General features: G+C 45.9%; 1 protein-coding gene across 7 annotated transcripts in view; it reads left to right on the top strand.

Moving 5' to 3' along the window:
* LOC105693419 (protein unc-13 homolog B) overlaps positions 1-17,074 on the top strand; it is a 171,030-nt gene that overhangs the window by 14,230 nt on the left and 139,726 nt on the right. For all 7 annotated transcript variants that reach the window (XM_020856630.2, XM_048654564.1, XM_020856631.2 and 4 more), the window contains 4 exons: positions 4,036-4,065; positions 4,278-4,380; positions 5,446-5,563; positions 16,888-17,011. In XM_020856630.2, coding sequence (XP_020712289.2) covers positions 4,036-4,065; positions 4,278-4,380; positions 5,446-5,563; positions 16,888-17,011 — 375 coding nt within the window. The remainder of the gene's footprint in view (positions 1-4,035; positions 4,066-4,277; positions 4,381-5,445; positions 5,564-16,887; positions 17,012-17,074) is intronic.

Consider the following 17,074-nt stretch of genomic DNA (forward strand, 5'->3'; position numbering starts at 1 on the left):
TATATAATATATAGGTTACACCTTACCTGAAATATGTCTTTTACATTTCTATTCATTTTTACCTCACGTCTACCGCACTCCAACATCACATCCAGGCTCAATTACGGCGTGCGAAGCTATAGCTGAGAATAAAACGAACCGCGGATCGTATCCCGTGAAAGATCTTCCGAGAAATTTTCTCTCCCCCTACTTCTCCGGTCTATAATGCGCCGACGGATCTTTCAATGGGTAAAAGAGTTTTTCTATAGATTCGAAAAGCAGCCCCGGGGGTGCCGACAAGCCCCAATTATCAGACAAACGATAATTGGCGTTGTGTGTAAGGCGCATGCAAATAATCCTGGCAAAATCCATTTTTTTTTAATCCAGAATTTCCTCGGTAATTTTTTTTTGTTTTTCACTCGTTCGATCGACTCTCTCTCTCTCTCTCTCCAGAATTATTCGGGAAGTTGCGACGTCGCTATTTCGTACGGAAACCCATGGGCGGAATTCGGTTTCGGGAGTTCGCGAATGTTAATCAGCCAGTCCAGTTGACACAGATGTTCACATCATACCCGCGTATTCAATATCGCCACTCGGTTGCTCCAACGTTAACGCCACGCCAGTTTCATTTTGCTCCAGATATTCACCATCCGCACCATCTGGTATACCTGTATTTCCGATGGAAATTCGTCGCGTTCAGAGATTATAGACAACCATTTGTACATCATCTGTGTACATCCCATGTACTCGCGGCACATGCCGCTGTTATAAGTGTATCGTTTCCATCGACTCTTGGTGGTTCGACCGAATCAGCTTCAAGCAGCAAAAGCATAACTGTATCCCTGTTCCCTGAACTGCGGAGAAGAAGCTAATTTGGTCGATTCTTGGGTTTTTTTTTTTTTTTACCTTTTATATTATTTATGAACGCGGATGATCGCATCTTCAGCCGGCCTTCGCGCAGCTGCCTTGATACGGGGAGGCGTATGCCGAAATTATTCACGATTCACCCTTCAGCGATTAACCTGGACCTTGTTCCGATGTATAAATACCGTAACAAGTTGTTAAATCCCCGCTCAATTCGCCAACGTAATGACCTACTTCCTTTTCGTCAGATTTTACGTCCGTGTTACATGTATAGCGTGGGCTACGGGTCAACGTAACTACGCTCGTTTGAAACTATTTGACCGTAGGAACGACAACTGAATCGCCGGACACGCCTAGCTTCGTTGCTATTTTTTTTATTTTCATTCCTTCTTTTTCTCTATAAAATTGCTATGGCGCGTCTTCAGTTTTACGATACGCGCCGCTTAGGCGTTGATGTCTCCATATTATTATTTGTCATTGCGATCTTTTTTTTTTTCTTTTTCGTTGCGTTGCGTTTGCCTCGATGTGCGGGTCGGTGCTTTATGTAATCCACTTTTTCGTCGCCGCTCGTAAAGGTGCGATATCTCGACGCGGTGACCTCGGACCATCGTAACTTTTCATAATCTACCCGTTTTTTTTTGCCAACTCGAGGGGTTGGTCTTGAGCTGAAATCTGATAATAAACAATTTCCGAGGATCGTAAAAGGAGGCGAGCCTCAAATTTTCAGAAAAATAAATGAAAAACGAATCGAAGGGAGGATGGGTTGTCGTATCTCGTCATGCGGGTAATTTTCAGATTCAAAGTCCACCGGAACCGTTTCGTTACCTTTCCGTGGAATTTTTCATTTCTAAAATCGAGTTACCATTTTCCCCGAATTTCTTCATCAGTCGTTTTAGCGGGGACGGAGTCGGAGAGTCCGGTTCTCCGTAGTAGCGGGATCTTTTTTTCTCTTCCCACTTTCTCTTTGTCGTACCTTTACTCTTTAATATTTCCATTTTACCCCGCGGCCTGCACGCTTTTCGCGACCATCCCCAGAGTCTGAAGCGAGTCACGATCGTGTACGAGCTTTGCAAGCTCCGCTACTTTAATTTGGGTAATGAGCGGTGGCGATGATGTTTCGCCTCGCGTAAAACCCGCCACTGTTTTCGCAACCGTTCAACAACTTTATCTCAACGTACCCCAACAGCTGACGAGGTGATACGTCCGAATGGCAAAAACGCGAGGCACGAAACTATGTCATACTTGTTAAACTGTTCGGAAATGTTGATGGTTCAAGGACCTACCCGCCACCTCATCCCTTATTTCGACCAGCACTCCAACAGGTAGCAAACCTCAAAGCATACCAGACTCCAGAAATTTCATTATGCAGCGTGAACGTATACATAGATATCTAGCTAGAAGTACGGGGGGGGGGGGGGGGGGGGGGGAAGGATTTCACTATTTACTATCGTAGCTACCGCACAGTGGGCCAAAAAAAAGACCGGTCAACTTTGAAATTTTAACCGAAGGGAAAGGCTTCGTTTTCTTTGAAAGTGAGACGGTGTACTCGGCTACTGATCACTTTCCGAAATTGCCTATTTTTCGGCTCAGGTTGTAAATAGAGAAATGTAACAATAATGATAACATGGAATAGGGTTTACGTAACACCGTCTTTCCGTTACCGCTAGAAACGTTCGTATAAATGCACCTTGCTGACGCAACCGAGCGTCGAGGGGGGGGGGGGGGGGCTTGTTGCTCACAAGGAGTTTTTTTTCCCCCCGGTTGATTATTGGGTCGACTGTGTGGGTGCAAACATCGGTATAGATACCGACAATCAATTGACACTTGACCATCGTACGTTCGCCGTGTGGGCGTTGTCGACGTAAGTACGTTTCGTTATCGATATCAACCAATTTTTTTCTATCGCTCATTTCTCGTTATGTACAACGAGAGATAAGCGATACAGAAAACTAATTCGTAAATAGAAACAGAGAATGGGCTTGAATGCGGACGAATCTTTTAGCCAAGTTTATTCGATTCGTTGACTCTTCCTTTTTTTTTTTTTTTTTTTCAAATCCACGGTATCAGAGGTCTATCGAGATTCGTGGATATTTTTCGATGGTGTAAAAACCGACGAAAATATCTCCACCGTACGTAGATAGGGGTGCAAGTGGAACGGAACGATCGGGTTGACGTTTTTTTGTACACGGGTGGATGAATGGATGGGTGCGACACACCGGGGTGAACACTTTGAATATTTTTTCGCACCACGCATACGCATCTGTTTCGTTTCTCTTGTCGAATTACCTAAAAAACAAACTCTGGTGCGGGGATAGAATTTTTAGTCCGGTCGATTGTAAAAAATGACACCGTACTTATATCCGTATATATTTTTCTATGCAACCGCGGTGCGATTCGCGATATCATACATGTATTCCAAAGGAGGGAACAAATCGAACGAATAAATGAAAATATCGCGGGCATGAAATATATTTGAAACAATTGTTTTCCGATGGCGTACCGAGATTGGATATCGAATAGAGGGGGAGTTCGGTTCGACGGCGGCGCAAGAAATATCGTATAAATTTTTTTTTGTCGCCCGAGGGCCTAATATATTCAATTGGATTAACCCGAGGCGGGTATAATGCAGTCGGTCGAACTGTGGAATCGCGGTGAACGAGACAAGTTTGAAATCGCACGAGGTTATCGCGGCTGGTGGAGTATCGTAATGCGAATAATACCGTAATTACAGGTATACTCGGCGCAGCCTCGTTATCTCGTGTGTAATTAAGAAACTTGGGATCCGATTTTCTGGACATTGTACAGCGGAACTGCTAGGCGCGGGGTAGTGGCGATTCGTCACGTTCGCGGTTTTGTAAAAGTAAATCTGATTCGGCTGAAACGTATTTCCGCGTAAGAGCGGGAGGATTAGCGGCGGCGGAGGAAGCTGCTCAAAGCCAGTCAATCGGTTAAATGAATCAGCGTGGGTAAACTCGTTCACCCTCGCCCCATTTAATTACTATGCTTGCAAATAAGTCCGGTTTAAACCACCACTGCGTATACACACGTCTGTCTACGTTTGCGTACCCTGCACATCCGGATACTGGAATGTATCCGTCAACGTTGCACGTGATTCGTATGTCTGTGTCGTTTGAACGCTGCGGCCGACGTTCGCAGGATCGTTTTTCATTTTGCCCTTTTATCTGTTTTCAGTGAAGAAGGCGAGGCTCGTGGGTGACAAAGGTACGTGCGATGCCCGAGATCGGAGTCACCGTTGGCAGTTGTGACCGGCGAATTCGCTGGAAAACCGATCGTCTGTAGATTTTTTCAAAAATATTTTCGAGTCATTGAATATTCGGGATATCCGGAGTCTCTCTAGCTCCGTTCGAGCGAATCGCGTAGCGGAAAACGCGAAGGTTTTTCTCCACGCTTAATTCGCATCGTTGATATTTCAGCTCCGCTATTAGACACTTACGTAACGTTGAAGCTGCAGAACGTAAAATCAACAACGGTCACGGTGAAAGGAGCCAACCCGTGCTGGGAACAAGATTTTCTTTTGTAAGTACACCTAGCGTAGGAAATAACCGTAGACTATTCTAAGGATAAGAATCTCTTTTTTCATCTCTCTTTTCTCCAAGCTAAAACTGCAGACAAGCACGTACTTACGCATAAAGTATAATAACATGGATATTAATTTCGCCGGATAAACTCCCTCCCTTACAATGCATATTATTATTATTATTATTGAAATTATTATCACGTAGGTCTCGCGGAGCTCCTCGCCTATTAGTTTTCCCTTCGGAAGGAGCGAGCGCGCGCACGATCATCGGGCAACGTCTTTCGTAATTCCACCCCTTGGCTTAGCTCGATAGCTGCACGTGTGTGTACAAACGTATTGCAACGTAGTTTTCTCTAACCCACGTAGGTTTGTATTATGCGTCACGATCCCCGCTCACGTTGCCCGATATCGCCTTTTATTTTATTTTACTTTTCTCATTTTCACTCGTATTCCGTACTCCAGTGGAACGTGAAAACCCCGCTGCGAAATATTCTGAAAATAATTAAAGCTCGCCCCTGCGGCTCGCTGCCGTTCTCTCCTCGTGCATCCGATTCGAACACCGCCGCATCGAGTCGATACACCCGACGCCGTGATACCTTGACATGCACGATTACACGAAAGACGTACATACAAATCTCCCCGAGTACTAGACGAAACACGGTTTTAATTCACCGTTAATTGATCAAATTTCAACGACTCGCCGATCACCCTTTTCAACCTGTGCTCGTTCGCGTGTACAAAGTGAATCGATTAATTGCCACGTTCGATATACATATCTATGTCGCCAGCGTACGTAGTATATGTATCTCATTAGCCCTACGTTTACGGTCGGAATAATTTCAAATCTCTAGCTACTCCCAGAGGTGCCTGAAATCCGGCATTCCACATTTGACATCCATTAGTGGGTGGCGTGTCTACACGTGAATTACGAACGCGTACCTATGCGTATATGTGTGACCAATATCAGCTGGTCGATAATTTCGACGAACCGATATCAAAGATCGGCAAGTTTGTCGTCCATTTCGTGCCCCGCTCTAATCATTGTTGTTGAAATTGTTGCACAGCGAGACGAACGACGTGAACACGGGACTTTTGGTTGAGGTATGGTCCAAGGGGATTGTCTGGGACGAAGCGCTGGGCTATCACTACATCCCTTTGCCGGAAGTGTCCTACTCAAACGAGGTAACGAACAAATCTGCAGTACGGCATCCACATGAAATTCCATCTGCATCCGCATCCGCACCTGCATCTGCATACGTACATTCTCACACGACACCGTCACCGTCTGCACCCGCATTCGTCGCGGAATCGCAACAACAACAACAACAACAACACCAACAACAACACGATATACTCGACAAGAACAGCAACACTCGGACCACAGAGTCGAATCTCCGGCACGCCACGGTACTTCAGAATGTTATAAAAATCAGTTCGTTTGACACCGAAGGGCGTAAGCGATGATGTTTACTTCGCGGAATGCGTTATAATCTGTTTGTATTTGCGGGCGATGGAAGCGAACGGTCGAGGAAGTGGATGAGAGCCAGAGAGCGTTTAATGGCCTGTCTCTCCGCGTCGTTTGGCACCCCCCGTCGCATCGCCCTATCGCGTTCAGATCCCAAAGTCCTCCGATTGTGGGAAGGGCACACACAGGGCGAGCTTTTTAGGTCGTTCAAATTCGACTGTGGGCTACGATACGCCCTATTACCTTATTACGCCGTCGCATCGGTGTGTTCGTCGGAAGTATGTCGAGGCACTCGGTTCTTTTCGGAATTTCGCCGCACCCCTTATTTTTCACCCTTTTGAATTCCTGCGGCTAAGCCGACGTCTCTGTATGTTTTATAGGCCGGTAACGCGTTAATACGAGGCGAGTACGCGAGCATCGGAGGGTAGAAATATGTCAAGGATTTGGCATACAGCCGATCGGAAGCGTAATACTACAACAATCGTTGTTCGAGTCGGCGGTTCGTAGGGAGACGAAGGGCGCGCGGATTCACGACTGACTCGAATACTTATTCAATTATACGTACGGGTACGCGCGTGTGTTTTCGGCTTAAACTTCCGAAGACGGGGATGTAAGGGAGAGAAGGAGAAACGGGGTGATATAGTTGGGCTGACATTGCGACTTGCAGAGTTGCCAACTTCCCAGACGCGCGATTGCGACTCCCAGAAACCCTAATCGGGCGTTATTAATTTCCCTTATGATAATTAACCGCCGACCCTCCTTTCGATATAATTAGCGTTTCCCCGATGATTTTTTTTTTTTCACGCTTCGTCATAACTATATCGTCGTCGCTGTCATTGTTCGAACAAACGGTAGTTTGCGAATGAATCGGAGATCGTGCGATTCTTTTCGACGCGAATATACTTGAATACGGTTTTTGCAGAGTTCCGCGGTTAATGAGGCAGCCTTTTTCGTTTTTTTTTTTTTTACCTTCGCTTCTTTTATTTTAATTTTCTGTTTCCGCTAAAGAGTCCGCCGCACGCAATGGCGGACTAAATTTAAAATAATTCAACTCCCGTTAACGTCGAACAGCGGTGACCTTAACCTTGGACCTATGCGAGGGCGAACGCCACGCCACGAGGGAGGGCATACGTACAATTTGTACAGAAATAAATCGAATAACAAACGTAGCACTCGCGAGACTTCGAAACTCTTCGTAATGGTTTGTCTTTGAATAATTTTCGTCCGAATGGAAGTGAAAAAAAAAAAGAGGAAGTGACTCTGCATAACAGAGGCGTGAATCCGAAGCAGGCGGGATATAAAATGGATAAAAGAATCGGGGGAACAGAAATAAAGAATAGGCCGTTCTCGGTCTTGTATATATAACACGTGGAACGTGACGTATACGCGGAAGTACAACTATCTCTACCCCTCGAGCGTTCGGATGAAATAATAAAATTTTTCAAAGCAATGAAATATGAAAATTGGCGAGGTGGATATATTCGCCGGGAATACCAAAGTCCCGTATCCGAGCAACCTGCAGCCTCTCCATTTGGCTCCTTTAATAACAACGAGGGAGAATGGATTCGATCCGAGTATAAAGATCGTTTGCTTCCGGGAAAATAGCTGCTTTGTATGCGATGTATATTTTTGTCGCAGCGAGAAAAAGCTCGCGACGATATCGCGGGCGTGTGTAGTGAGTTCTTCTAATTTCATCCGTCAATAACAGACCGGAGGAATACTCCCTCGGAAACAACGGAGAGCCAGTCAACGAAGTATAGATCACGTCGCGTCGCGGCTGGGCCCGTGTCCCCGTAGAATTTCGGATCAATTCCCTCTTCCGGTACAAGACCTTTCCCCCCTCCCCCCTCATTCTTGGATATTCGGAATCGCGCCGCCCGTTCGAGTCTCGTCCCTCCGTATAATACATGGAAATTTTTTTCCGGGCAGCCGGAAGCCCTCGGCAAGCTGCCCTCAAACAAAATTCGAAACTCTGATTTATACAGCCCGTTAAACTTACGGGTCTTCCGTACTACGCGTCAGGGATCCTGGATAATATTCGGAAATAGGACGGAGAAATTGAAAGCGTCGATCGAGTCGTTTTTTTCGTTTCGAGTCAAGCACTCGTTGCGAACAGAGGTATCCGCGTGTGACCTTGGCGAAATTTGGGATCGTCATTCGGCGAACGTCGCGATAATTATCGAGGGCCACTTCGTCGCCCGTCGCAAAAAGTTTCTCAGTAGCTGATCTTATAACAACTTTTCGCGTCACGTCTTCGCGGCCACCACTTATCCTCCTATTCCGCGTTTGAACTCCCGGTGTTCGTTTGCCGTATGAAAATTCACTCGATTTCCTCGTTTCTTTCGTTCCTTGCTTGGAAAATCCGCGCCGCGAATTCTCACAATTATCTTACGATCGTCATCGTTTCACCGCGTTGTCGGAGGCATACCGTAAAACCGGGTGATCGTACGTATTGCAGGTGCAATGAAAATTTACTGTTGCGTAAAACGGTGCATGCGCCGCGGAGCGATAAAAAAATAAACGCGCGTAATTCCCGGGTATACCCATAAAAGCGGAAGAAAGGACCGTAACTTTCTCTAGTCGGTCTTTGGAGCGGTGCGCCCGTGCAGGCTGTACTTTGATCGAAATCGATCGACATTAATCAGCCGAATCGGTACGCCCCAGTTCGGGTAATGCAACCCTGCATTCGATAAGGTAACGATGAATGGGGTAAATAGACTAAAACGCCATTTAGACCGGGATGTACAATGATGAATGCGACGTGGGGCATTTTTATTGGCGGCGCGTGAAATTTTGCGAGTACAACGTCGCAAGAGACGAGATTAGGAATGGGCCGAGAGTATACGCGATTGCGAAAAGCTTCTAGGATCGAGTGTCGAGTGTCGCGTCGAAGGACCGCTTTCGAAACAAAGGTTATTCGAAACCCTCCGCGACACTTGTCTGCACACCCACCTATAATCCACGTACGGTATTTCGCGAGTCTCATGCCGCGGAAAACTACCCGACCTTCGAATTACATTACAACCGACGCTATCCGCTGACAAAGAGAAAGTCTTCGGTCGGCCGTGGGACGCCTCACCGAAACGTACACCTCAATTTTTACGGGACGATCGCGTCGATGGTTTTCGAGAGAATGGCGATCCGCCGGTAGACGCGGCAAATAACCGGAAATTGCGTAACGTCTATCGATTCATGGGGAACCTCCTGTGTTCTCGGGATTTACATAGGTAATTAGGTAGGTTACGGCGCGTACCCTCGACCCTGGGACTCGTAGGCGAATGACGTTTGCGGCTGCATCGTCGTATCACTCGAGGGTTGTACAAATTAGATTAGGGAGCCGAGTTCGAAGAGGAGGTACGGGAGTGTATGTACGGGCGTTACAGGTACGGTATACCTATGTAGCTTACGCGGGGGTTTGAGGAGCGCCGACTTTGTTCCCGGTCGAAACGATCCCTAGTCCTGGTTGTGACGTCACTTGGCACTTAGCCAAGTGGCAACGCTCAATGAAACGGTCGGGTGACGAGGGACGAAGCGGGCGACGGGAGCGGACGTAGAGTTCGGGGTTCCGGAATGGCGAAGGGGATGAAAAAGGAAGGGGTGCAGGTGGTTAGGGGTCACACCGGAGTATAAAGCTATACCATTAGATCGTGTACACACCGAATGTAATTTAGAGTTCTCACGCACCGCGTTGTTGCTGCTGCTGCTGCTGCTGCTGCACATGGCCGCGGAAACGCCCACGCGTATCGCCCCCAAGACTCGGATTTTCGCACTTTTATTCACCCTCGCCGGCGCGATCCTTGATTCTGACTCGCGGGTCCTGGATTAAATTCGATCGCCGAAGATTCCGTCGATCCACCGATCTTTGAGCGGATTACCGACGTTTCGTTACAATCCCTCACGTTGCCTTCCCGCGTATAATTTCTTATCCGGATTTATGATGTGCTTAAAAATTCGACGAACACCGTACCGTACCGTACCGTCATCGGACGTGTTTTTTAATTAAAAGCGGATCCGGTTATTGCCGTGGACCGAAGGACTGGCTTTTTTCCGTAATTTGTTTTGTCCTCCTTTTGTACCACGGTTCTCATTATCGGCGTGAAAATACATCGTTCGCTACGGTGTACCGCGTACGAGGAGTAAATAATTCGGCCGATATAATCAGGGGGGAGAATAAATGGAATATCACGTACGCCTGACCCCGCGTCGGCGTCAGCGACGTGTATCATCGTCAATGAATACGAAAACAGATATCAAAATAACAGTCGTGTAGTCGCCCACAGTCGCGTATGAGTCGACTTTTTTGCAATCAATAACACACCGAGATTTTAAGAGCATTTTAAAGAGACGCTTCTCTTTCGGAGTTGAAAAATTTCAAAGCTCTCTCTCTCCCTCTCTCTCGTCCACCCTTCTTCTTCGACTCACCGGCTATCATCGGCTTAGAATTTCTTTATACAGCCGCTCGCAGGGGGCAATTCACGGAGACTCGTATCGTACGGGGTGATTCGATGAGGCCAGGAGCCGATACTCGTTCGATTGAAACAAAGACCTCCCTCCTTTTTTATTATTTTTTTTTTTTTTTTCCCTTTAAAGAAATACTTGTTTATATCTTCGCAATTATTTTCGACGATCCACCGTCTCGTTTCACTTCTACACGATCCGATGTTGCGATTTCAATTCATTCATCGAAAACTCGCCGGTCCCGGTAATTATTCGTTCATTGTTATTCGCTTGCGTGTGTATTTCGCATGTAGATTTTTCGTTTCCTATAATAATTATTCGGGAGAATCGATGGTAGGTCACGTACACGTCCGCGTAACAGAGGAAAATCCGAATGCGAAATCATTGCGAAAACAAGGGCAGCCGTCACTTTTTTTGCCTAGCTCTGTATGAAACTCACACACAGATGATCGAAACGAAAGATACGACCTATTCGCACAATCGCTAGTTTACCACCTACCCACCTGCCTATCCCTGACTTTCTCGTTGAGGACAATCTGGGTCAGCCCTGGCTTAAAATATTCATAAAGCTACACGCGAGATCTACATGTGAGGTTCGATTCACATTAGAAATCCACTCGAGTTTGTCAAACGATTCCGTACCACGTAGACCAACGTAGGTGTTGGTTGTACCGCTGCGGGGCCTCCGCGTGACCTTCGCTTCCCTTCGTGCGATGCATCGTGAAAAAAGATATTCCGAGCTTCCGATTTTTATTTATACAACAAGGTTCTACAATTTCGCCGCGTATACGTATAGTAGGTATTATTTCGCGAACCTCGTTCTCCGTTCGTTCCGTTTCTGCTTTATTTTAATTCTCATCGCCGGATCTCGTTTGAGAAACGAAAAACGAATAAGAATATAACGCGGCCTTATACCGTCAAGATTTTTCAGGGGGCGAAAATCCGTCGGAAAAAGTTCTTTCCAACGGAAGAAAGATGGCGAACGGATATCATCACGGATGAACGTTTTACAAAGTAAGCCGTACGTCGAAATTTCGCGAGTAGTTTTCCCTGTCAGCACCCGCACGTATACAGATATACTCGGGCCGGTGTTGCACACCGTGGGCGACACTTTCGGTCTGTTTCTTTAAGCCTCACAGACCCGAACTTCAAACGAGCAAAGTTACGGAGCTATAATTATAGAGGGAAGCTCCGAAGTTTCCTGCAAAGATGTAGGTAGGTACCTCCGAGGGATGTTTCGTAGCGTTTTCCGCGCCCGGCTCTGACCTGCGGGCGACCCGATGCATCTGGACGTGAAATTTCATTCCGAAGAATTTCGAGGCCCTCGAATGATCGATGGAGAAGCTGTTCTAATTCGGGGAAAATAATAAATAGACCACGAAGATTATTAGTTATCGAGTCAGCTGACGAGTGACTCGCGTGTACGGGGTCACCGGTTTAATATAACGTCATCGACCGAACGAACTGTAACCAACGACGTTCAATTCCGAAGAAGAATACTCAAAATCGGAACAGTCCTCATGCGTCTGCTTTTATTTCCGTACACTTTTTATCGTCTCCCCGGATGACCGATTTCTCTCGATACGTGGTACGTAAGGCGGAAAGTAAGGCGGAAAAAAAAGAGCTAAATTATTTGGCGCCTTCGCGGGGTTGGCAAGACAGTCGGTCCCCGGTGACGGTCCGGCAAACTGACGACGTTAGCAGCTTGTGGCACTTTCGAACGATTTTGGCAAATGTTGAGAACACTTCGTTCCTTTATTGTTAGAAACACGAACGGCTTACGCTAGTAGAGAGATTTTACAGCAGCTTCGGACTTGCGTTACGTCAATTGCCCGCTGTGGTACGTATGAAGTCGGAGAAAAATATTTTACCACCGGAGATCTGATTCTCGATAGGGCCGTGTCTCGATCAGCAACAACTGTTGAAAGGTGTTTTGTTCCGCGAATTTGATCTTCGTTCGAAAACGAAAGAAGAAAGAAATGAGAGGAGAGAAAATTTGATTCCCTTTTATCTCGATGGCGAAATCCCGAGGAGTGATTTTTTTTTTCTCATTTCAGTTTCCGAGAATTTTTCGAAGGAAAGTCGTCGGAAAGTTCGAGAAAAAATTTTCAGGGACAGAAATTTTTTGATGGCGAGTAAAATTTTTGATACAACCACCGTTATGCGAGATTGGAAAAAACGTCCGTTCGTCGAATGTGGGTGTGTTTTATATTTAAATGAGAATACGATAAGTGGATTGAACGGCGCACGAGGGCCTCTTGGAAATTCTAACGCAATGTACAGATTCTCTTTGTCTTCTCATCCACCGCGACAGGGAACGGAGATTTCGACGGCGGGGCGTTTGAATCTATAATTTTTTTCCTCAAACAGTTTAATTAACACGCACCTGGTGGTTTTCGTGTCTCTCTTCTCGTCACGCGTACGCGTCCGTTCGCTCGGCTTTTAAACTCGCTAATAAATTCAGCAAACAATCTAGGCCGAGGTTTTTACCGCGAGTGAAACTGAGGTGTGAGAGAGGATGCGGGGGAGCGAGAGGAGGAATATAAATCGAAAAGGGGGGATCGCAGGAGCGGCAAGAGGGAGCTGATTATTAAGGAAGTGACGAGAGAACGAACGTCTACCCCCGCTCGGCTTTGAAAGTTGGTATACAAGCGAAGATACGCTATCGAAAGGTGGAGATATCTCCCCATTTTCAGCGCGATTCCAACAATATCCTATCTCTTAACTCTCGGGGTTGAACGTACCCCGGTGACCTCCGTGGGACAACCGTTAACCCAGATGAAAATAAACTTCCTCGATCCATACTCGGTTACTGATTCCGAATGCCGCGCTAAGATATTTAAGAATCTTTTATTTTTATCGCTACCCGGTTCTTGACACCCCTCGAGCTTCCGCGTGTATTTGTAACACGTCCTGTCGCGGGACCGCGCTCGAGCGGAAAATTCATAAATATATCATTCCGCGAATCGAGGAACGAACGAACGGCGAACACGTTATCGAACGATCCTAAATCAAGTGGGAATAGATTTCGCGGGTTCGTGAAAAAAAAAAGCTTCTCGATTCAATAACGAACTTGTAACATCGTTACAGGTCCCCGCCGTAGAATTATTATCACATTAACGGCTCGCGAGGAAGGAGCTCACGATACGATGAAATATATTCGAGGGCGTTACACAAGGAAATTATAACGGATGTATAATTAATGAAATATTAATGAAATGTCGAGTGGTTAATTTGAAACAGCTCGAAACAAGGTTGAAACATCGGATCCTCCCGCGCTCTTTCGAAGGATACAAAATTCACGGTCGAGTGATCGGTGATGGCTGCAAAAGCCGTAAGCCTTCAACGGCGGTAAGACTGGACCGGTGCATTTCGAACGGGCTTCGAAATCATAATTATCCGCTATTTCCCGCTTCGCCGGTGTTACGCGTTTCAACTTTGACCTATCTCCCGTGTTTACCGGCTCAACGAAATAATGATTCATCGGAAATTTTCCGGAAAATAAGTCCGTTTGGCGGCGGCTTGCGGGCGATCCGCGATTCAACCCTTGAGCTCGCCTACGTGGACGCTCTTCAATGAATATATATATACACATATCTTGTTTTCGCTAAATTCAACGGTTGCCGCGAATTGACCACATCCTATATATATATACATCATCGTGTTGTTTTCGCAGTCCCCGGGTAGGAAAGTTGGGTATAATACGAAATTTCTTGCTGAGATTTCATGTTCCACGCTCGGGTTCCGACCAAGCGTATAAGTTATATCTCTTTGGATACACGCATGGTTGAGAAGGTATATGCAGATACATGTATCGCGGTAATATGGAAATGCATCACGTGTGCGCGTGTAAACATCGTTATTTATGTCTGGCCGTTACTATGCCGGTGGTGCGCTGCACTTCCAACATTTTCGGGCAAACGGTTTCGCTTATAGGCAAAGTATATCACGGGTGAAACTAGTTAATTAAAGATTTATGGTATAATAAAACTTGGAACTTGGTCCATTGTTCGCTTATCTCTTACGTGGTTGCGGGGGAGGTCAGGTCCGAAAAGGGGGAAAGTAATCTTCGAGTATTCTATTTCAGCTTTCGTTTAATTTTGAGCACATTGAACCCGTTTTCATCGCATCAACTTTTTATTTGCATTATCAACACCTCGGTGTAATCGAATGATCCGGATACCCCCCTGATCGGGATTCCCCTTTCACCCTCGAGTTACCGCTCTTTCCGACGTGATGGAATATCCCTAATTTAACGACTGAATTCTTTGGAAAAAAATTGCCCCGCGCGCCGACTTTCCAACGTTTGTCGGCTATCCGGGTGCAAAGTGAGCACGGTTCTCGGCTTTTTGCCGTTGGAGGTTTTTCGCAACCTCCCCTCCAACCTTACCCCGTACGATTTCCTTTTCTACGGGCTACTTCGCGTACACCCATTGTCGTTTTTAGACCATTTGCTCCGCGGACGCGCAGAGCCCGGCGTTAATTACGCGATTTAACTAATTCTCGAACGAGGTCCCACAACCGGCTCTTATATATATAATACATACCTTATCCGTCTCCACCCCGCGGAGATATTATAATGCCCCGGCTTCTTTTCAAACGTCGTACCGCGAATAATTGGCATTTTGAAAAGCGGGAAACTCGTTGCGACCAACCGTGAAATTATCACCCTTTAAAATTGACAATTCTTTTTCTCCATTTTTCTCCTCAAATTCTTCATTTTTTTCTTCTCTGCCTCCTCTCGCGACGTTGGTGGAAAATTGAAATTTTAATTTCATTACACCGTTCAGTTTGCGCCGAAGCACCCCCCTCCCCCGTCGCGTCGTGCGTTCAAATTCAACGCATTATAGGTATACGTATATTTATGTACGTATAGGTATATAAGGCACGTAATATCGCAAAGTGCTGAACTACGGGAAAATTTCGCCTCGTGCGAATTTGTCGAGGTGCTGCAGTGCTGCTGGTATAAGTATAGTTATACGTACGTACGTACATATATAAAAGATGTATATATTTATACGTATAGGTGCATACGAACTCGCGATGACTATACGGTAGAGAAAATGGAGAGAAATTTCTCGGCAGTCAGCAGACATCATCGTGTAGAGGGAAATTCAGAGTCGTAGCCGGGGCTGTACAGCCGGCTTTCGACTAACCGCGCGTGCATTGTGTCAGACGCTTAATTATATCCACACTGTTTCTTGCAAGAATTTTCGCCGGCGTCGAATTATTATGGTGATGAGGAACCGACGTCGTAGACATTCGCAAATGCCTTGTTATAACTTAACTCTATGACGTCATCAAGATTAAAAGGGTCACGCGAAAAGACCCTTTCATGCCGCGGCTTGCGAGAAGTGTTACGATTACCCGCCCCAAAAATTAGAAGGTTCGTCTTCGCCGCGTCTCGCGCCCTCTCCTCTCTCCCATTTTCATTTTTATCTTGTTTATTTTTCGTTTCATTCTTGCGTACGGAATATCGGAAAATTTCACCGCTAAACTGGTTAAAATTTAACGTTAATTCCGGGTTTCCAATTAATTATCCATAGCGAACTTGTAGTAGGGAAATTAGCGCATACCGGTTTATGCTGCTATCGCTGCTGATGCAGTTATAAAGTTTTCTCTATAGTTGGCGAGTGCGCGTGTGGTTTGAAAGTTCTCAATTATTGCGGTTCCGTGCACTTTATTATTTTTCACTTACATTTCTCATAGTTATTGTTTGAAACGCTACTCAAGTTTTGCCGTATAATTTTTCAAGTATGCAATTTATATCAGCTCACCTCTGCCTTTCTTCGGTCAGAGTTTTTTCCAACGTGTAATACCCTCGTCGTAAGATCCGTGTCTCTGCATCAGACTGCACTGTGGACAATTAGCTTTTTATTCGGATCAGCTTGGGAGTGATAATATCGTTGCAATTGTGTTCTCATCCAACAAAGTGCTTACTCCGATTAAAAGCATCGGTCAGAGTCTATAAGGTATAATAACCGTAAAATTTTCCTCGTAATATCCGATGCAAATATAATATTTAACGAAGCGGTTTTCTCGAAAACTCTGAAAAAAATTGTGCAACAAAAGGTTGCGCGAACTAATTTCAATGCGGTATAATTTTCCACCCTCTTGTTAATAAGGAGAGGAGAAAGGAGATGCGTAATTTCCATACAATGCCGTTACAACGTGATTGAAATTCGACAATAACGTGGAATCCTGTTTACAATAAGCTCGCCCCACGATAATCCGTCGAGGATGTTACGTGTATCGTTTTACCGCGATGAGGAAGACAGGTAATCAAATTGGTTGGACGTTGCGAGTACCGCGACGTGTAGAAACGTTACAATTCACCCGATTGGAACACACCGTAGCGCGACACGTTACGAAGAACGCTGGATGTGAGAAACGAAGCCACGCGCGGCCGTAGGAGATATCGACTTACTACTCACTCGCGTGGTTCGACTTAAACGCCTATACCCGTAACAAGTTTTATGCACAGGCACAACACGTATACCCTGGAAAACACGTATACACGTCCAGTGAACGAACAACAGTAATCTCTGTTTTATTTTCTGCCCATTTGGTGCACTATCGTCAGGACGGTTCCGGCCAATGGATAAGTCTGGATTCGGAGGTGGAGATGAGGGGCGGCGAAGTCGTCGGTACAAAAAAACCTACCGGCCACACGCTGCTGATAGACTGTCGATTCGAATTACCTTTCGGTAAGTTTTCCACCCCCTTGTCGTACGCAAACTATGTATATATTTGGTTCTTTTTTTTTTGTA

This window comes from Athalia rosae, chromosome 1 (genome assembly GCF_917208135.1).
Source record: "Athalia rosae chromosome 1, iyAthRosa1.1, whole genome shotgun sequence".
Taxonomy (NCBI): domain Eukaryota; kingdom Metazoa; phylum Arthropoda; class Insecta; order Hymenoptera; family Athaliidae; genus Athalia; species Athalia rosae.